This window comes from Pristis pectinata, chromosome 1 (genome assembly GCF_009764475.1).
Source record: "Pristis pectinata isolate sPriPec2 chromosome 1, sPriPec2.1.pri, whole genome shotgun sequence".
NCBI classification, from domain to species: Eukaryota; Metazoa; Chordata; class Chondrichthyes; order Rhinopristiformes; family Pristidae; genus Pristis; species Pristis pectinata.
The window spans coordinates 83,388,661-83,411,344 of record NC_067405.1 but is presented as its reverse complement, the minus strand read 5'-3'; the positions used below and the strand labels follow the sequence as shown (position 1 = coordinate 83,411,344).

Below are 22,684 nucleotides of genomic sequence, written 5' to 3'. Positions count from 1 at the left end.
AAAAAAAAACAGATACCACTAAGGCCTAGGTACCTAATATACATCCCTAATTAATAATAAATATGCGCTATAATGTTTCAACAGTATTAACATGCATTAATAAACACACAATGCTATTGTGGTTGAAGAGCCTCCCTATGGTACATTGTCTATATAAATATGAATCAGTTTCTAGAGGTGTAAAGTTGCTCCCTGCTGAGTGGCATGGGAACTGCTGTGGTAATAGGGGGCAATTTGTTTATGCAGCTGTATCTTCTGATTTCAAAACCTATTACTGCACGTATCAACGTATTTAATGACAGTGATGTGAAGGGTGGTTCATTCTTATGGTTCAATTGTTCCTATATCAACTATGTACCTTCTGATTATTGAATCAGGTTTATTATCACTGATGTGTTGTGAAATTTATTGTTTTGTGGCAGCAGTACAGTGCAAGGGTTGTTAAGAAGGCATATGGAGTGTTGGCCTTCATTAGTTGGGGTATTGAATTCAAGAGCCAAGAACTCTGGTCAGACCACACTTGGAGTATTGTGTTCAGTTCTGGTTGCCTCATTATAGAAAGGATGTGGAAGCTTTAGAGAGGGTGCAGAGGAGATTTATCAGGATATTGCCTGGATTGGAGAGCATGTCTTATGAGGATAGGTTGAGTGAGCTAGGGCTTTTCTCTTTGGAGAGAAAGAGGATGAGAGGTGACTTAATAGAGGTGTACAAGATGATAAGAGGCATAGATCGAGTGGACAGTCAGAGACTTTTTTGTAGAGCGACAAGGGGACATAATTTTAAGGTGATTGAAGGAAGGTATAAGGGGGATATCAGGGGTAAGTTTTTTCTACAGAGTGGTGGGTGCGTGGAACGCACTGCCAGTAGAGGTTATGGGGACAGATACATTAGGGACATTTAAGAGACTCTTAGATAGACATGAATGACAGGAAAATAGGGGGCTATGTGGGAGGGAAGGGTTAGATAGATCTTAGAGCAGGATAAAATGTCGGCACAACATTGTGGGCTGGAGGGTCTGTACTGTGCTGTAGTGTCCTATGTTCTATAAGACAAAGACAAAAATTACTACAAGTTATAAAAATAAATGGTGCAAAAGAGGAATAATGAGGTGGTGTTCAGAAATCTAATGGTGGAGGGGAAGAGGCTGTTCCTGAAACGTTGTAGGGGTCTTCAGACTCCTGTACCTCCTTCCCCAATGGTAGTAACATGTACTGGATGGTGAGGGTCCTTGGTGGTGGATGCCCCCTTCTTGAGGCACCACCTCTTGAAGATGCCCTCTATGGTGGGGAGAATTGTCAGTGATGGAACTGGCTGAATCTGCGACCCTCTGCTGCCTCTTTCAATCCTGCGCATTGGAGCCTCCATACCAGGTGGTGATGCAACCAGTCAGAATGCTCTCCACTGTACATCTGTAGAAACTGGTAAGAGTCTTTGGTGACATAGCAAATCTCCTCAAACTACCAATGAAGTAGAGCTGCTGGTGTGGCTTCTTTGTGGTTGCATCAATGTGTTGGGCCCAAGATAGATCCTCTGAGATGTTGGCACCCAGGAACTTGAAGCTGCTCCCTACACTCCACTCACTACAAATAACTAAATGGAAATTATATTGTTTAACAAAACAATTAGAAAAATTGTTATAAGAATGTTCATAGTTGTAATAGACTAATCTTGAGAAAGAGGAGTTGATAAGCAAGTAGTACTATACATTATAGTACACTGCTGATGATTGTGATGTTAGGTGGTGGTCAGACAGGTGAATCTGATGGTGATAGGGGTAAATTTAAAGATAATTTTGTGTGATAATTTTCTCCCTCCCAGTAGACTGGGGATGGGTCATCTGGGTTAAAAGGACGTAATGTGGGCAGTGGTGATTAGTAGGAGCACCTGGTCTGTCTTTGGGCTAATGTCTAGGAGGAGGAAGTTGGGAATACAGTGGTAGAAGGGAAGAAGTACATGGTTGTGATTCTTCTGCTGGCTTGGCTATTGTAAAATGCATTGTTACATGGAGCTGTGATAACTGCTTTTTTGAATCCTTGTACAAAGATTTATGAGGAACTAAGTAATTTTCAACATCCTTTTTGACTTGAATGCCATGCTCAAGAGATTGATTGTGTTTAACTAATGCTTTCAATGCCTATGTGACTTCCATCACCTTGAGTTTCCAGAAGGGAATTTCAGACCCTATTCTTCCAAATCTGCCATTATTGCCCCTTCAAGTAATTCTGCAAATTCTTCCCAGTCATGTCTGAATATCCTCGGAATAACTTGAGGCAGTTTAATGGTGTGGGTTATTTCTGTCAATATAGATAGAAATCTTGTGAAGTCATGCACAGCCTCTGGCCATGACTTCTTCCAGAAAGGTTTGTGTGTGGCCAGTGTCAATTTGTCCTGAGATTCTTTTATGTTGGTTATGCAGTCGGCAGTGCTATAATTTTTCCAGTGTTTCCATACATTGAGGGCAACATCAGTATCCACGGCCTGTTGAAAGCAGCCAGAAGTACACTTTATATAATAGGACTTAAATGTTGAGATCACATCCTGGTTGAGAAGCTGGATAAGAGGGGTGGTATTGGGAGTAAAGAAAACCTCCTGGACATTCAGGTGTTTGAATTCGATGCTCTTTGGGTGGCCTGGAGCATTATCTAAAATCTTTGTCACTTTAAACCATTGCTTCATGTTGCAGATATTTCTGTACTTCCCCCCCCCCCCCCCCCCCCCACCCCCCCCCCCCCCCCCCCCCCCCCCCCCCCCCCCCCCCCCCCCCCCCCATGAAGCAATTATGAAACCAATTCAAGGCCATAGTTTCCTGTCACACAAGCCCTTTTTTTTTTGACTTGTGAAATACAGGTTTTTGCACTTTAAGGCAGGAGGATTCTTGGAATGATGAAGACTGAGGCTTTACCATGTGGCCAGTAGTGTGAAAGCCTGAAGTCCTTTCTCCTCTTGAGACGTATATTGGTACTCGCTTCCACCCTGTTGTTTATTCACCATTAAAGAATCCTTCAGGTCTGTACCATTTTTCCTCAGTACGTTTCCATAACTCCTGGATAGCCATTGGCAGCCTTTTGTCCACTGATGCTGCCTCCCCTCGTAAGCTCACGTCGTGCAACAAAATGCTTCCTGAAGTTATTGAACCATCTTTCTCGGGCTGTAAATGTTTTTTTGGCTTTAGGCCGTCCCCTCGCCTCTGATCCGCTCTTTGAATGCATTGTGCCTTTCCAGAGCCTTGGCTCGAATTAATGAGTCGACAGGAGCATTTTTCTCATTCATATCCTCTATCAACAAGCTTAAATCTCTTTCACATGCTAATTTTAAAGTTTTAGGATCACTACAAGCTATACTTGTACAGATTCCTTTTGCGTTGGATCTGATGACTCTAACTATACAGCTTCCTGACCACTATCTGTGCTTTTTTATTCCATAAAGCTTCCACTTTGTACTAGTGTCATCACTTTTTGTCTCTTTGGAGTTTCACTTGTTGATTATGTTTTGGCATTTTTAAAGGTGAATTAAAACTTCAAAATGCTAAATATGGAACCCAAAATACCAGACAATGTGTACCAAGGCAGAGCATGTGTGGAACAGGGTGAGGTGATGGGCTGCTGATGTGCACACCCATCTGTACATGTTCCCACTCTTTTGGAGGCATATTGAATCTTATTAATGCCTCTCAGTGGAAGGTGGGGGTGGCGGAGTGGAATTTGATGGGGTTTGGGTTTGCTAGTACATGGAACCGTGGGTAATGAGGACTGAATGTGTTGTGCTTTTTTAACTGTTTAAAGCATTTTAACCATTTTTACTGCCATTGTACTTGCAATTTTCATGTTATAGACATTTCTTTATTAAAAGGGAATCTCATTCCTCCTAGGGCAGTGGTTGTTGCATTCCCTTCACAAATGGTGTCGATTCAGCAAGTTGTATTAAGCTCTCGACTGGGTGAGTTCTGTTTCAGCCATATTAGTTTGCTTTAGTGGCATTCAAATGAAAGTTGAGAGGTCTTTGCTTCACATGAGTAAGGCAGAAAGCTGAAGTGGACCCACAGAAGGACAGATGCCCAACACTTGGTCAGAGAGGTAGGTTTAAGGAGGAGCTGGATACTGAAGATCTAGAGAAAGATTTCCCGAGTTTTAAGATTGGGCAGATGAAAGCATGGCTACCAATGACAAGATGTAGGAAAACGGTGAATATACAGTAAACATGATTCTAGAGGAAGTGACAGGAAGGGGTGGCAAGAATTTTACAATGGTGGCATTCATAAAATAGGTCAGTGAACACAAATTAGCTGAACTTGGTGCAAGGATGCAGTTAAGAGTTCAAATCTAGAGGACAGAGGTTTGGAGAAGACTGAAGATGGATGAGGCCTCCATATGCAAGTAGTTAGAATGAAGTTCACTTAACAGCCTTCTGTTGGATTTACTTTGTAGTTTTGAGCTTCCAGTTTTAAAGTTGAGAGTTGCAAATTTTTTATAATATTAGGGCTGTCCAGTTTTAGGTTCACAACTTCAATTGGGATATTTTCTGATGGTTGAGTTGTAACACATAACCTAGTACCTGGTGCAGAGGGAGAATTTCACTAAGTGGTGGCATGCCTTGGATGAGTTTTTTTTGCTATCCACCCTCCACATCTCTGGAATAGCAGTGGATTCTTCTAGTAATTCATGCCTTGTCATTCCCTTGTATGGAATGGTTATAGTATCTTTCTGTATCAGAAAGTAACTTGCTGCACCTGAGCTGTCTTGAGATTGTTAACATGCGATAAAGTTGGGAGTAATTCCGGTCTGTTGCCCCTTTCCAAGCTGTTGTCTTTAGCCAAGTAGGCAGCACTATTGAGTCAAATGGTCATGGGTACAATTTCTGATCTGGAATCTTGAGCACAAAATGGAGGATGATTCTTCCATTGCACACTGAAGGAACATTGCACTATCAGAGGGAGTGCCCATCACAGGTGACATCTTTTGATTGAGAGCTTAAATTGAAGCTCCATGGTTCCTGCTAGAAGACATGTAAGGTCTCATTGTTATTGCTCTGGTGTTCTGTTCAATTTTTATTCCTTAATAAACCATTAAAACAGGATCAGGTCATTATATCGTTAGTGTTTATGGACCTTGTTGTGTGCAAATTAGCTGCCATATTTTCCAAATTACCACACTTAAAGTTGCTGAGTCACTTTGGGATTTCCTGAAATTAACTAATCTTTCTTTCAGTAGTGCCACCATGTAATGCATGTGTGTTAAGACAGTGGGTTAAGTGAGCAGTTGAAGTAGATGCTGGTAGAAAAATGTGAGATTTGACAGTGTAGGTAAAGGTTCAAGAACTATGCTATCATGTGGTATGAAGGGAAGAAGCAAATCTGCAGTTCTCCAGTGCCATGTTCAGGGTTAAGGTCATTTCCTTCCACTAACCCTTTAGTGGCATTTAGATCCATGTTGGTAACAGCATTTTGTGTGGTGTATAGCTCTGGATGGTAGTGTACCCAACTTTCCATAGTTATTGTAGGTATCACCTGACTTGATATTTATAAGCACTATTGTTTGTATAGTGGTTTGTACTCTTTAATGCCTGCACACTTCTGTTCATATTTTGTGAATGTTGGATATCTTGCCAAAGGTTAAGCCTGGATTTGTGTGTGCATATCATCTGGCAAGCTGCTGTGCCAAATGAGTTTATGGATGCATTTCTTACCAGGGTTTGTTCTGTGAGGGTGAAGGGCTACCTATTAGGCTTTATTGAATAAAACTGACTTATATGAAGGAAGATTTATATAGTGAATTTTTGAAATGTATTTCTGAGAGCAATAGATTCAGAATTGAAGATAAGTGTTCATAATTATGCCTGTTCAATTTTGTTTCAGTATCTTCAGACTGAGGCTTCATGGTTTAAGTGTTAGGATCAATAAGTTTTGTACACTTTCTCCTTGTCTTTTCAAGTTGTTTTATTAACTGTCTTCTAATTTAGAGTTGAGTTTTTTGGGGATCATCTTTACTTTGAAGCATAAGTGAAGAGTATTAGTGTGTGCATTGTAGTAACATGTTATGAAAGTTCAATTTCTTGTTGATTGAGAAATCAATGCGATGCCAATGACCTGATCTGAGGCTTTTCCAGGAGAACTTTTGACTGGGTTTAGATTTGGGTTTAGATGCACAGTTTTTGTTGACTGAATATTGCAATGAAAATAGACCATTGGAATGGTATGGGGGGGGGATGATCTTATTAAATATTCTGTACTTTATACGTAAAATACATATGTTTAAAATATTCAGTGGGATGCAGGAATTTGTTATTTTCATCAAATTTCTTTTATTTCTGAGGATATTCTCAACTTGGATGTACATATCAAAAAAAGTGTGTTCGTGGAAGCCTAGCATGGTTCAGATGGCTAAGCCAACTGCTGTGCTTGGGGTTCTTCTGGGCCGCCTCCCTTCTAGAAGAATATGTAATGTAGTTCCAAAGAACCAGTTTATGCCTGGCAGGTTTCTAGCACAACTATTACATTTATTTTGTGCATTGCCTGTTAAGTTTTCCAAGCACTGTTGATTTTGTCAAGATCATGCGTAATTCGGGACAAACAATCCTGAATTTGCAAATGGTGTCCTTTCTCCTTGGTGCTTAACTCCAATCTACTTTTTTTGTGCTAAGCCCCAAGCACCTGTTGAGGTAGACAGAATGTGGAGGTTGGCATCTATTGGCTTGAGTGGGATGAAAGCACTGTCAGAAGCAACCCATGATCTCCAGCTTTATGCCAATAAAGCAGAGACTTAAAATGTGTAGCTGTTGCTTCCCTTATTATGTACATGCACTTGTTTACAGCCCAAATCCTGGTCATCTAGTTTTGGATGTCCTAAGATTTCCACGCTGTAGATCTCCCTCTCTTCCTCATTGGATGGGTCCAAAGAAATGACAGAGCCAATATGTTTGATACTAATTTAGCTGCAGAAGCTTCCAGTGTGAAGGAGGCATTTCAATCATTGTTTTTCAGGACTGATTGCTTGTTGGCCAACAAGCAGTCTGCCTTGCCATCATGTAGCGCAGTAGCCTCATTAGGTGTTATTTCTTAGGCCAGGGTTAGGGGCCAATGTCCTTACTCCTGCATTCTTCTGCTGAAGCTGCTGTCACCCAGGGCTTTCCCAGGCTGATTAACCATCAGTATTGACAGCTCCAGGTAGTAGTCTATCATCCATTTTAATAGCAGGTAGGGCAAAGCCTAGCTTCTGCATAAAAGCATCTTGGCTGTTCACCTCAGCTACTCTCTTTATGATTTCTGCTCTGCAGAAAGAAATTTCTCTAACTGTGCAGAATTTATTTGCAGCCATCTTGTATTGATGTTCCTGGCTTTGGATGGACTGTTTACCTGCCTGTGAACTTGCAGAACAATTTGCTGTGTAATAAATGCATTTCCAAGTTATAATGTCAAGAATTAAGTTTGTTGATTTTGGAAGAAAAGAAAGGTAGAATATGTTTTAAATGGAGACAGACTACAGAATGGTGCTGTACAGATGGATCTGTGTGGGGGGGAGGGGGTGGTCCTTGCACACAAAACACAAATTAGCAAGCAAGTGATTAGGAAGGCTACTGGAATGTTGGCCTTTATTGTAAAAGGGATTGAGTATAACATACAAATTTACCAATTAGTGGGCCACATCACCCCTCAAAATTTCTCTGCCATTTAGTAAGATTATGGTTGATTTGATTGTAATCTTAACTCTATATTCCCATCTACCCTTGGTAACCTTTTATCCCCTTGATTATCAAGGATCAATCAAAGTTCTAAGAATCACAGCCCTCTAAAAGAGAAATCTTGTTTCAGCTGTCTTAAATGTGTCTCCCCTTGTTTTTAAGTAGTGACCCCTGGTTCTAGATTCTTGCACAACAGCAAATATCCTTTCCAGATCCACGGTGAAAAGATATCAAATGATCTTGTATGTTTTAATCAAGTCACCTCTCACTCTTCTAAACTCAGAAGATGCAAGCCTAGCCTGTTCAACTTTTCATAACACAACCTGACCATTCCTGATATTAGTCCAGTAAATTGGTTTATTATTGTCACGTGTACCAAGGTACAGTGGAAAAACTTGCCTTGCATACTGTTCATTCAGATCAATTAATTACAACAGTGCACTGAGGTAGTGCAAGGTAAAACAAGAGTGCAGAATAAAGTGTTAGTTACGGAAAAAGTACAGCACAGGTAGACAGTTAGGTGTAAGTCATAACGAGGTAGATTGTGAGGTCAAGAGTCGACCTCATCGTACTAGCCAACCTTTCAATAGCCTTATAACAGCAGGATTGAAGCTGTCCTTGAGCCTGGTGCTATGTTCTTTCAGGCTTTTGTATCTTCTGCTCAGTGGGAGGGAGAAGAGAGAATGTTTGGAGTGGGTGGGGTCTTTGATTATGCTGGCTGTTTTAACAAGGCAGTGAGAAATGTAGACAAAGTCCATGGAGGGGAGACACGAGATTCTGCAGATGCTGGAATCTGGAGCAACACAATGCTGGAGGAACTCAACAGATCAGGCAGCATCTATGGAGGGAAATAAACAGTCAATGTTTCAGGTCGAGACCCTTTATCGTTGACTGTTTATTTCCCTCCATAAATGCTGCCTGATCTGCTGAGTTCCTCCAGCATTTGTGTGTCCATGAAGGGGAGGCTGGTTTCTGATGTGCTGAGCTGTGTCCACAACTCTCTGCAATTTCATGCAGTCACAGCAGAGCAGTTACCATACCAAGCCATGATGCATCTGGGTAGGATGCTTTCTATAGTGCATCGATTAAAAATTGGTGAGGGTCAAAGGGGACATGCCAAGATTCTTTAGCCTCCTGAGGAAGTAGAGGCATTGGTGAGCTTTCTTGGCTATGGCGTCAGTGGTTGGACCAGGACAGGCTATTAGTGATGTTCACTCCCTGGAACTTGAAGCTTTTAACTCTGTCGACCTCGGTACTGTTGATGTAAATGAACACGTGCACTGCTGCCTCCCCACAGCAGCCCCCCCCCCCCCCCACCCGAAGTCAATAACCAACTCTTTGTTTTTGCTAACATGAGGGAAAGGTTGTTGTCATGACATGTCACTAGGCTCTCTATCTCCTTCCTGTACTCCAACTCATCATTATTTGACATATAGCCCACTACAGTGGTATCATGTACAAACTTGTAGATGGAGTTAGAGCAGCATCTGGCCACGCATTTATGAGTGTATAGAGAGTAGAGTAGGGGGCATCCTTGTGGAGCACCAGTGTTGAGAATAATCCTGCCAGAGGTTTTGCTGCCTATCCTTACTGATTGCGGTCTGTTGACCAGGAAGTCAAGGATCCAGCTGCAAAGGAAGGTGTTGAGTCCCAGGTCCAGGAGTTTGGAGATGAGTTTGCTTGGAATTGTAGTATTGAAGCTGTAGTCAATAAACAATAGTCTAACGTAGGTGTCTTTACTGTTCAAATGCTCCAGAGATGAGCATAGGGCCAGGGAGATGGCGTCTGCCATAGACCTGTTTCGGCAGTAGGTGAATCGCAGTGTGTCAGGGTTGTCTGGGAGGCTGGAGTTGATGATGTGTGCCATGACCAGCCTCCCTAAGTACTTCATGATGGTGGATGTTAGAGTCACTGGGCGGTAGTCATTAAGGCATGTTACCTTTCTTGCGTACCAGGATAATAGTGGCCTTAAAACAGGTGGGAACCTCAGATTGAAGCAGGGAGGGGTTAAAAATGTCTGCAAGTACCCCAGCCAGCTGATCTGTGTAGGATCTAAGGATGCAGCCAGGGACACCATCTGGACCAGACGCTTTCTGCGGGTTCACTCTCTGGATGATTGATAGGTTTCGGTGATTGTGGTTGCAGGTGCATTGGAGGCTCTCAGGGTGAGTGGTGACATTCCAATCCCCTTCTGTTCAAAATGTGCATTAGAGTACATTAAGCTCATGAGGGGATGTTACTGGCTGACTTTGTTTTGTAGCCCATTATATCATGCAAACCCTGCCACAACTGATAGCTGGTCTGGGACTCTATTTTGGACTGGTATTGTCTCTTGGCATCCCTGAGAGCTTTATGGAGGTCATATCTCGATTTCTTGTAAAGGTTCAGGGTCACCTGATCTGAATTGCTTCCAACACATTGACATCCTTCCTTTTAAATAAGAAGACCAATAGTCTACATGGTACTCCAGTTGGTCTCACCAACACTAGCACACAATCTTCCTCCCTCCTATCTGGAATTCCATCAGCACTACAAATGAGGAAGACTTGCAAAAGCTCTAAAGAATGTTGCAAATTACACCTGGAGTACTACATGGAGTTTTTGTCTGATCTAAAAAAAAGATGTACTTGTTTTGGGGTTCAGAAAAAGTTGATTCCTGAGATGAGGGGAGCTGACTGGGGAAACGTTGAGCAGGTTAGGCCTATATTCACAGAATGAACAGTATAGTGGTGCAGCTGGTAAAGATGCTACCTCACAGCTCAGTGATCTGGGTTTGATCCTGACCTCCTGGTTCTATCTCTGTGGAGTTTGTGTGTTCTCCCTGCGACCATATGGGCAGTCCATATGAATTTCTTCCCAGGTCCCAAAGATGTGCAGATTGGTAAATTAATTGACCACTGTAAGTTACCCCTCGTGTGCAGGTGAGTGGTAGAATCTGGGAGGAATTGATAGGAAAATTCATTGGGGAAATAAAATTGCTTTGTGAGCTGGCATAGACTTGATGGGCCAAAATGACCTATGTTGTCAGGACAGGAAATGATTGCAACATACAAGAGGGCTATTCAGCCCATTGAGTCCATAGTGGTTCTGTGTAAGAGCAGTCCAGCTTGTCCCACTCCCCTGCTTTTCTAATATTCATTGGGCTTAAAAGAATGAGATGTTGAAATAAAGTACTGTGGTGGCAATGACAAGATAAGTGCTGAGAGGCTGTTTCTTGTTGAGTAAACTAGAACTAGGGGATGTGCTTTCATAATAAATTTTTCATTTAAGACAAAGATGGAGGAGAATTTCTACCTAAGGTTGGACATATTTGGAGTTCTCTACCACAGTTTGTAGTAGAGGCTGAATCAATGAATGTCTTTAAGGCCAGGGCAGACAGACTTTTGGTCTACAGGAGAAGCTGGGTTTGAGGAACAGACAGGAAAATGGAGTGGTGGCCAAGATCCAATCATTCATGATCTTACTGAATGGTGGAGCAGGCTCAAGGGACTGTATTGACTGCCCTTGTGTCCTCATTTAAGATGGCAACAGTGGGCTGTTAGCAAATGCCATTTTGTCTTTATCCCACTCCCACTCTAACCCATCTGTCTGGGCTTCCTGCACTGTCATAAGAGGCCCATCACAAGCTTGAAGCTACCTGCCACCAATTTGTCACAGAGATTTCCTTTGTCCTGTCCATCTCTTCCACCTTCTCACGAACTTAAAACTAATATTTCTCTTTCCTAGTTCTGATAAAGACTTCTTGGCCTGAAGCATTAACTCTGTTTTGCCTCAGATGTTGCCTGATCTGCTGTTTCCAGGATTTTCTATTTGTTTGATTTCCAGCAACTGCAGTTTTAAAAAAAAATTTTCATGTGGAAACAAATAGATGCTGCACCCATCACATTGTTGCTAGTCCAACTACTTTTTTTCATCTTCTGTATGCTAGCATGCAGCTGCCCTGTGTGCATGGGTATATCTCGTGTGAATTTGAGTAGTGGCCACCCAGAAAATCATTCGTGACCATGTTCATAATCCCAGCAGAGGGAGCCATCAGATTACAATCAGAAACAGAAAACCTTCTCCAGTCCATAGTTTAACAGGTGGCAGTAAGGTTATACCTAAGAAGAGACTTCATTTGAACTTTGGAGCACACTGATGTGCACTTCATATATAAAAAAATTATTTTGTAATATGGTGTCACTGCCAAGGCAGTAATTCTTGCCCATCCTCAAAGAAATAAAAGCAGATGCTGGAAATCAGAAGTAAAACAGAAAATTCGAGATGCTCAGCAGGTCCAGGCAGTATTAAGTTGTTAAGAGCCAACTGAATTGGTGTGGGTATGTAGGGATGGTGTGTTTCCTTCTCTAAAGTGTATTAATAAACTGGGTTTTCATGACAGATCTGACAGTTCATGTCCACTTTTGCTAAGACTAGATTCATTTCCAGATTTTTATAAGAGGAATTTAAATGCTGAAGTTGCCACAGTAGGACTTGAAGGCATGTTATGGATTACTAATTCAGTCTTGTAACCAATTGCACTACCATTGATATGATCTATGTTGGTCTGTACCAAAATGAATAAACTTGCAATGAAGAGGACTGCATTGATGGGCTTTGATGGGGTTATTTTCAATAACTGGGAGAAATTGTATTCTCTTCTGCTGTCTTTAGGTAAGAATGACGAGCCAGTGGCAGAGAATTTTAGGATGGAGGAGGGTTGTCTGCCTGAAGACTTGCAGGAGGGCCAGGTGAAAGTTCGCACCAGATATCTGTCTGTGGATCCCTACATGGTGAGTAGATGTCTGTTATAAGTTGTTGGACCATGTATGAATAAGCATGAATAAATGAAAACAAATCAAAAGAATAGTGTGCCCATTCACCACCAATATCTGTGCCAACCCTTTGAAATGTCCAATGAGTTCTACTTCCTTTCTCTTGCCCCACAGATGAGTAGTAACTTCTTCCTTTTCAACTTTGTATTCGGTTTCCTTTCAAAGTGGCTATTGTACTTGGTGACATTGTCTCATTTAGGCAGGCTTAAAAGTATATAAATTCTTGGGGTCTGATAAGGTGTATCCTAGGCTGCTCTGAGAGACGAGGGAGGAGATTGCTGGGGCTCTGACAGATTTTTAAATGTTTGTTTGACATGGGTGAGTTTCCAAATAACAGGAGGATAGTTAATGTGATGTCCTGCCTTCAAGAAGGGCAGCAAAGATAAACCATGTCATTGCATTTCTGAGTCTAACATCAGTTGTTGGAAAGTTATTTGGAAAAAAATAATTGAGGGATAGGATTAATCTGCACTTTCAAAGGCGGGGCTAATATACTCAGAATAGCATAGTTAGGGAAAGATAGTGTCTGACAAATTTGATTTTTTTTTTGAAGAGGCAACAACCTGTATTGATGAGGGTAATACAGTTGATGTAGCCTACAAGGACTTCAGTAAGACCTTTGACAAGGTCCTGTGTGGTTCAAAGAGTCAGAGCCAATGGGATCCAAAATTGGCTTGGTAAGAAGGCAAAGGGGAATGGCGGACAATACTGATGAATTGGTAAAATGAACAGGACAGTGACAGATGGAATTTAATCTTGATAAGTATGAGGTGGATTTTGGGAGTTCTGGTCACCACACAACAGGAAGAACATGATTGAACTGTAGAGGATGCAGAGTAGGTTCACAAGATGATTCACATTCCCTGGGATGGAGCATTGGGTTATGAGGAGAGACTGGATAGGCTGGGTTTGTTCTCACTGGAATGTAGGAGGCTGAGGGGTGACCTTGCAGAAGTTTACAAAATTGAAGGGAACAGATAGGCTCTTTTTCCTAGGGCAGGAGAGTCTTGAACTAGAGAACACAGGTTTAAGGTGAGTCAGGAGAAATTTAAAGGAGATCTGAGAGGTTAATTTTTCACACAGAGGGAGGTGGTTATCTGGAATGAGCTGCCAAGGTGGTGGCAGGGGCAAATACAATTACATATAAAAGGCACTTGGACAGGAAAAGCATAGAGGCACGTGGATCTAATGCAGGTCAGCATGGACAAGGTGGGGTGTATGTTTTGATTTTATGAATGTTCCAGTAGTCTGGAAAACCTAATCCAGCAATACCAAAATCCCACAGGGGCTGGATAGTCAGTCACGGTTGGCATAAAAATAGGCCCTTTGGCCCAACTGATCCAAGCTGACCAAGATCCCCATCTAAGCTAGTCCTACTTGCCTGCATTTGGCCCATATCCCTCAACCTTTCCTATCCATGCATTTATCCAAGTGTCTTTTTAAATGTTATTATACTTGCCTCAAACACTTCCTCTGGCAGCTCATTCCATATACAAATGGATATATATGGATGATCAGAGTTTTACTGTCTCTAGTCAAGTACTTGAATTACCAAGGCATGGAAGGCTACAGGCCAAGTGGTGGAAAATGGGATTAATATAAATGGGTACTTGATGGTTAGCATGGGAATAGTGGGCTGAAGTGTCTGTTTCTGTGCTGTGTCATAACCACTGGCTGTGTGACTGATCTCATTGCACTCCAGCTCCCCAGTCTTTTGACCACTAATGGATTAACCCCTGATCTGTCCATGTCCCTGCTGACCTGCCCAGTAGATCATGTCAAATATTGAACAACCTTTAGGGGAAGAGGTTTCGCTTGGCATCTTTTTTTTTGTTGCTTCCTATTACCATGCTGCAAGGTTTGCTTTTGTATATCCACACTTGATTTGTAACTTCTTTAAAAGTTTTAATGAGATCCCATCTTAATACTTAGCTGTTTTTCTTCGAGCTTGTGCTTTGTATTTAAATAGTTCCCCCATTAAGAGCCATGTTGTTGCTCTTCTGGGCATTTTTGTTCTTACAAGCACATTTTGTTTTACAATTAACAATCACAATTAATGTACAGTACTTCCATTTATAAAGGTGTTAGCTACAGCATTGTTACAACCATCACCTTGTTAGAAAGCTGTGGGTTCATCCCATTCTAGGGTCTTGAGAACCAAATCAAGGTGTACACTCTAATGGATAGCAGAGGGAATTCTGCATTGTTGGTGCTACTATATTTAGGGCAAAGGCTTTCTATTTTGGCTGGAGGTTAAAGACTGATGGCGTTAAGAGGAATGGAGTATTCACAGTGGTGCTGGAGTTAGTTTTAGTGATGTTGATTGAGAAGTAAACAAACTCTGGTCATAACTTCTTTATTGTTGTGAATGTTGCTGTGTTTACATTGGTTCATGAAAATGGGACTTGGCTTTTTTAAAGGCCCTTCATCAACTGCAAAATTTGTGGGGGCAGTGAGAGTGGGCAAGGCAAATAGAGGGAAATTCTTTCCCCTGGTAGGGCAATTCTGATTATTGGGGCATCAATAAAATAAAAACCAGGGCTGGTCTGAGAGCATCTCTTCACACCAAGGGTAGTGGAAATCTAGAACACTCTAACAATCTGAGGTTGAGTGTCAAAATAAATTTTAAAACTCAGATTTTTGTTAGGTGAGAATATTGAGGAATATGTAACTGAGACAGGTAAACAGTGATGATGCAGACTAGTCGAGATGGAATTGGAGGTGAGAAGTTGTTGAAGGATTGGATCGGCTCCTCTTATTCCCTAGTTTGTTTCCTTTCTTTATCCCAATCTCTGCTGAGTCAATGTAGGACTAATTATAGTCTCGGGTTTGATGATTGGCTTTTTGATCTTGGCAGCGATGCAGGATGAATGAAGATACTGGGGTGGAATATTTACATCCTTGGCAAGTATCCAGAGTTGCTGATGGTGCAGGAGTCGGAGTGGTTGAAGAAAGTAAAGACCCAATGTTTCAGAAATGGGACATTGTGACTTCATTTTACTGGCCTTGGCAGACTTTGGCCATTGTGGATGGGAAAATCCTGACTAAGGTAGTTTGTCATTTTAACTGATTTCATTTTAATCTTGTAATTTAAGAGCACTATGCTGGTTTAAGGTCTCCCTCAGTCTGTTTCCACAAGCCTATTTTGAAATGATACAACATTTTAAATTATCTAGTCTTATGTATATTGCAGATTTTGAACTCAGGACAATTTAACAGATCTTTGGCACCAGCCTAGCTTATGCTAATATATAATATGGTCTGTTTCTATGATACTTTGTCAAATGTCAGTGTAAGACTAACTATGGCTCATTTGGTAGCACATTACCTCTGAGTTAGAAATTCAATGTTGTGACTTATGAATGAAATGTTAAATTGAATCCCTTTCAGCTCTCAGATGCAGGTTAAGGATCTCATAGCAAAATCTCTTGGAGTTATCCCTCAATAAACATCAGCCACACAAATTTAAATATTTTCTAAAATGATGGGGGGACACAGATTGTAGTGGAACAAAGCCAGGAGACAGCTTTAAAGTGCAATCAAAATGTCCAATGCACTTAATAAGGCTGGATGCAAAAGGTAGGTGTTATGTTCCAGCTGTTTGGACCCTTGAATAGATCCCATCTGTAATACTACATTTAGTTCTGGATATGGTAATGAAGGAGGGATACATTTGCTTTGGGGGTGCAAGTCAGATTTGCAGAGTGGTATTAGGGTTTGGAAGACTGAATTACAAGGATAGGTTGCATAGAATAGCCTTGAATTCCCACTAATATAGAAGATTAAGAGCTTTCTAATAGATGTTGTCATGGTTGAAGATTTTGATATAGTTAAGAAATCAATTCTACCAGTAGAGATGTCTAGATTAAGGAGACCTTGCCTTAGAATTGGAGCCAGGCCTTTCATGTCTAATGTCAAGAAACAATGCCTCATGTGAAGGATAATGCAAATCTGAAACACTCCCTCAAATGTAGATGTTGGGCGAGTGGAAAAAAAACTTAATGTTTTCAGCATCTTTGTTAGCTATGGGCAAGAAGAGATCAAGAGAAATCATGATAATGGGGTTGAAGTACAGAAGTGTTATGAGTGCAGTAAGTGAAGCTAATTTGAGGGCAGATTCCTGATCTGACTTTTAATGGGTTATTTATTAGAACTAAGAAGATTATGCAATTTGATAGAGGCCTTTGGGTTAGCATGGTCTTTTTCACTACTGTAAGATTTTGTCCTTTTAAAAGATCACACTGTCCAAAGATTTAAGGAATAGACTGGGAAGACATGGAAAACAAATGTGGCCTGTAACAGAACTGTGACGGTTTGCTAGAGTTGGATTAGTGAGCAGTGAGATATCCCAGTCTTGCTTGTGAGCAGCAATGGTCACCTTGATGTATCTTCTTGCTGATTATCTTCTCTGGCTAATCAAGATGTCATGCTAAGGCTGGCATAAACAGTCTACCTCAGAGCCCTTGGTTGGCTGCCTACTCCTACCCCTTTTGTGCACAGCATAAATACCCTATCTCTATATTAACTCTCCTCACCAATGGTCCACTCACAGGCAGATACCATGAAGAACTCCTTCATTAGATAATATAGTTGGGTACTTTTATCTGACTTTACTCGTACACTATTCTATGTCTCAGACAGCAAAATAAGAGCTCATGATATTGGAGATAACATATCATGGGTAGAGAATCAAATAAACAGAAAATAAGAATTGGTATAGGTAGCTGGCAGCTATAATTAGTTGGCAATCACGTGGATGAGTACTCAGGCCTCAACCATTTACAGCCTAAGTTAATGACTTGGATGAAAGGACAGTTCATGTGGGAGCCAAATCTACTCTTGTTACAAATGGAGGCTGGAAAGCAAGTTCAGAGGAAGTTTGCAAGCAAAACTGATGGACTTTGCAAGCGGGCAAAATTTGACAGATGAAGAACAATCCAGGGAAATGTATGGCACATAGTATAGGAAAGCAGGTTATTATTCAAATGGAAGCGAACTTAGGATGCTGTTTTACAGAGGGATCTGAATCTCTTGTACCTGAAAAACAAAGTTAGTGAGCAGATATAAGAAGTAATTAAATAGAAAGCAGCTGGAGTGTAAAAGTAAGGAAGCATTGCTACATTAGTTTGATTGCTGGGCTGCAGGATTTTCATGGTGAGCAGATTGCACCTGTACTCATTGGAGTTCAGGAAGAAATAGGTGGTTTTATTGAAATATACAAGATTCTAATGGTTGCTTGATTAGATAGGTAATGAGGATGATTGTCAGGGCATCTAGAACCAGGGGCATAGCTTCAGCATGAGCTTGCCATATAAGGCAAAGATGAGGAATTTCTAGATTGAGTGCTATGGTAAGTCATCTCTGGGAGGGCAATTTTAGCAACAAAGTATAGTCTTATGAAGCTATAGTTTTCCAATAGCACATGGTGCACCGATGAACTGTGTTCATCACAGTATGACTAGCTTCAGCTGGATTATGAGTGACTGTCACTTCTCGTAGTTGAGCTAAGAGTTTCACGATTAACTGACCAAAAGGAATCTCATGAGATTGGGGAGAACACTGATTTTATTTACAGTCCAATACTATATATATATCACTGACTTCAATAAAAAGAGCAAGTTTGCATTTTATCACTTCACAATCTCGGGGCATCCCATTAACATACTTATGAAGTGTTGTTAGTGTTATAAAAATTGTGACTGTCTATTTATGTGCTGTAAGATTCACAAACAGCAATGTGACGATGTATTGCAAATTGGGGAGTGTGTTTTTTTTTTAAAATCCAGCCATTCACAACAGGTTGGTTAGTTTAAGGTTGCTTCCATCATATTGTTTTATTTCATGTGATCTTTTTTGGTTTTCTTGCAGGTTGATCCTCAGCTTGTAGATGGGCACCTCTCCTATTTCTTGGGTGTTGCTGGAATACTAGGCCTCACCGCTTTGCTGGGTGTGAGGGAAAAGGGCCATGTGAAGCCGGAGCCAATCAAACCATAGTGGTCAGTGGTGCTGCAGGAGCTTGTGGGATGTTAGCGGTCAGGTACGTAGAAACAGGTTGGTCACAAGCAAAATGTTTTCTTTGTCCCACTTCTGACGAAGTGTCTTTCATCTGAAAAGTTGACTCTTCCTCTTCCCACTGATGCTGCCTGACCTGAGTGTTTCCTTTTGTTTTGTTGTTTCAGATTTCTAGATTCTGTATTTTCTTTTAAATTTCATCCTCCTGCTGATTCCTTCATCTCCTTTGATCATCTTGTGCCTTTTAGATTCACTGTTCTGCAGCAACCTTCAACCCTTATTCTATGATCATAGTTGCAGATCAGAACAATAAGACAGTTTAGTTCTATCTTGCATTTAAGTCATCAATGATATGATATATATTCCTCAACTCTGTATCTGCCTTGGTTCATAATCCTTGGTACTGACCAAAATCTTTAATCCTGATTCTGAATCCTTGGTGTTCAACACATTTTCAATCTTGATTATGAAACCTTCAGTTGATCAATTTCAATGAGATGTTGTTCCTGTCTAAGTTTTTGATTTCTCTTCCTGGACACCATTTTCCTGCTCTGCCACAGCTCTTTTCCTCTTGGTAGAAGTGGTTCTAGGCCCGATTCAGCCACATAATCACATAAATTTGTACACATCAGCTGGGGTGGCACTGCACTGTTGGAGGTGCCATCTCTTGGTTAATTTGGAGTCTCATGACTATCCTTTCAGGTGGGCGAATCTGCTAGAAAGGAAAGCAACACATGATAAGTGGGAATTGTTTCAAAGTGAGAGAATTTAGTTAGCGTCAAGAAGTAAAGATGGTAAAAGATTAGGGAAACAATCTGCTAGAGGAACACAGCAGGTCAGGCAGCTTCTGTGGATTGGGGGGGGGTGGGGAGAAGAGAGGAATCTTTGACATTTTGGTTTGAAATGCTGGTAATGGCATTAAATGTCATTGTTAGATTGGTCTCCATCTTGTTGGAGATGGTTATTGCCTGGCACTTTGTGGCACTACAGTTGTTTGCCACTTATCAGTCCATGCCTGCACATTGTGTAGGTCTTGCTATATGTGAACACAGACTGCTTCATTTACTGTGGAGTTGTAAATGGAATAAAACATTGTACCGTAATTAAGGAACGCTCCCACTTCTGATCTGATGGGTGGAAGGTCATTGATGAAGCAGCTGAGGACTGAGCTTGGGATACTTCTGTTCTGTGTCCAGTTCTGGTCGCCTCATTATAGGAAGGATGTGGAGATGTTGGAGAGGGTGCAGAGGAGATTTACCAGGATGCTGCCTGGATTAGAGAGTATGGATTATGAGGAGAGACTAAAGGAGCTAGGGCTTTACTCATTGGAGAGAAGGAGGATGAGGGGAGACATGATAGAGGTATACAAAATATTAAGAGGAATAGATAGAGTGGATAGCCAGCGCCTCTTTCCCAGGGCACCAATGCTCAATACAAGAGGGCATGGCTTTAAGGTAATGGGTGGGAAGTTCAAGGGAGATGTCAGAGGGAGGTTTTTCCACCCAGAGAGTGGTTGGTGCATGTGGGGCGGTGGTGGAGGCTGATATGTTGGTCAAGTTCAAGAGATTGTTAGGTAAGCTATGGAGGAATTTAAAATAGAGGGATATGTGGGAGGAAGGGGTTAGATAGTCTTAGGTGGGGTTTGAAGGTCGGCACAAACACAGTGGGCCGAAGGGCCTGTATTGTGCTGTATTGTCTATGGTACTTCCCTGAGGAACTCCCACAGTGGTGACCTGAGACTGTGATGATTGACATCTGGCAATGACGACAAACCTTTTTATGTGAGATGACTCCAGACATGAGTGTTTTTCCCCTTTATTCCCATTTGAACTTCAGTTTCACCAGGGTTCCCTGATGCCACACTCAGTCAAATATTGCCTTGATGTCAAGGGCAGTCACTCTCACCTCACTGCTGGAATTCAACTCTTGTCCATGTTTGGAAAATTGCAAGAGTGGGGTGAGATTTTGTTTGGGGGGTGGGGGGGGGTGGGGAGAGAAATTAAGATCATTAAAAGTATTCCTGCTACCCTCTGTTCCTGGATCCCAAAGTTGGACAATTATCTTGGTTCATTGGGAAGTGTGAGACTACTTTAACTGTTCTGCTGCTTGGGAGCTTAGTGCTGCTGTTGGGAGTTTCTTGCAGTGTGTTGCTAGGCAGGGACTATTTTGCTGTTCTGCTGCAGAGTCTGCAGAAACAATTTGCATTGTATATCCAGGAAGGAGTTTGGAGGAAGTTCCTGGAAGCTCCACCTTCATAGTACATTCCCCATCTGTTTTTTTTGGATCTGAATGATTCCAGAGCTCTGGAGTAAGATGCCCGATTTTAGATGGACTCCAGTATCAACCTGATACAGGAGGTACGGAAGCCTGAAGTCCCACACCACCAGGTTCAGGAACAGCTACTTTCCTACAACCATCAGGTTCTTGAACCAACCTGCACAACCCTAACCCTACCTCTGCAGTGGAACACTACAGACTGCCTGTTGCACTACTCTTTTTGCAGTTTTTTCTTTACTGCTTTGTATAATTTATATTCTGTGTTGTCTGTACCTATGTATCTGTGATGCTGCCGCAATACTTGTGCACCTGACAAACTTGATTTGACATTTGGTGGTCTGACTTTTCTGTCAATCTTTAAATTTGCTGGATTAAGTTCAGAAAACAACTGGAGAGATTGGGAAAGATGTGCAGCAGGAACAAATTCTGAAAATTCAGATTTTTCATTACTTTTATTTGGAATAGTTTTTTTATGTGGTCAGTGTGTTAAGGGGCAAAAAAAAACAAAACAAAATGAATGGTGATACATATTTGGATATTGGTTTGGGAGAATTAGTGGGAGTCAATTATTGTTTTCATAATACAATTTTATATTTGTAGAACAATGGGCATTTTAAAAACCAGTCATGTTGCTGTTTGGATGAAGGCCAGAGTGATTGAGTCCCATGGACTAATAGTTTAGAACTTATTTTGAGCAATCTATGAACTTATATCTTTAAGTTGTGACTAAAAGTATTATTAATATGTTTATGTATAGATCAAATAAAACTTCCTAGTCCTTAGAAGTGATTAGGATCAGCAATCTGGCCCTTTCCTCTACAATTTTGTACACCACTTTCACATGTTAAAGATGCTGTATAAATACACGTTGTTGTAATTGTTACTTGCACGAAGTGACACAGATGGTGTCTTTGTAATGTAGTTTTAACAGAAATTCTGTGATTATATCCCATTTAGAAATGAGGTAATTTCATGGAAAGTTTGATTTTCCCCTAACATTTTAAGGCAACAGGCTAATCACTGAAATGCCTGACATTGTAATTGTGTCTGCAGATTGCTCGTCTCGAAGGATGTTCCAGAGTGGTTGGAATCTGTGGCACAGATGAAAAGTGTCTGTTTTTGGTCTCCAAGATAGGTTTTGATGCCACCATTAATTACAAGAAAGATGATATCGCAAAAAAGCTGCTGGAATACTGTCCAGGTGGAGTGGATGTTTACTTTGACAATGTCGGAGGGCACATCAGTGATGTTGTTATTAGTCAGGTATGGATCTTTAAGGATTGAAGCAAGTGGGGAGGGGCTATAGGGTGTCTACAGTAGCTAACGCCCTTCTAGTATCAGCAGTTACCCCATACAAGAATATAACTTCCTGCCCCCGACCCTAACCCCAACCAAATCAAACAAAACCAATCCCTTCCCTAGCAAACAAGGGGGATATGTCTGGTTGCTCCCTATTTTGACTACTACCCAATTGGGCATCTGTTTCTCTGGGGGTAAATCCAGGCCTCAATAGAAGATAAAGTATTAAAACACTATTGAATCATCTGAACTCATTTCCTCTTCAGTTTTTCAACATGAAGTAGTCAAATCCTCGTGTTATTGTTGCAGTCACTGGAATGGCCTTTAAAGTGAAGAACAGAGAAGCTTTCAGAAGTTGGACCAATCTCTGGCCTGTAACTTGCTAGAGGCTTACTGGAGGCCATGTTCATACTGGTATTCCAAGAGGACTAGACAAAGCTCCCTCTCTGAGATGTTCTTGCCAGGTGCCATTGCCTTATTCAACTTGCAGCATTGTGACTAGTTGGATCCAGTGCTGAACAAGAGTGCACTGATAAAGCACTTAAGTAGTAAAATGACCTGTGTGATAGACATGGGTGTTCCAAAACACACAGTGATGCTGATTTGAG

At 41.3% G+C, this 22,684-nt stretch overlaps 1 protein-coding gene across 2 annotated transcripts in view; it reads left to right on the top strand.

Moving 5' to 3' along the window:
* ptgr2 (prostaglandin reductase 2) overlaps nucleotides 1-22,684 on the top strand; it is a 37,532-nt gene that overhangs the window by 5,382 nt on the left and 9,466 nt on the right. The window contains exons 3-6 of one of the 2 annotated variants that reach the window (XM_052011372.1): nucleotides 3,869-3,936; nucleotides 12,328-12,446; nucleotides 15,346-15,537; nucleotides 21,831-22,040. In XM_052011372.1, the coding sequence (XP_051867332.1) occupies nucleotides 3,897-3,936; nucleotides 12,328-12,446; nucleotides 15,346-15,537; nucleotides 21,831-22,040 (561 nt within the window). In that variant the 5' untranslated portion in view covers nucleotides 3,869-3,896. Of the gene's footprint in view, nucleotides 1-3,868; nucleotides 3,937-12,327; nucleotides 12,447-15,345; nucleotides 15,538-18,356; nucleotides 18,514-21,830; nucleotides 22,041-22,684 lie in introns of those variants that run through there. The other variant, XM_052011362.1, reaches the window with a different exon arrangement.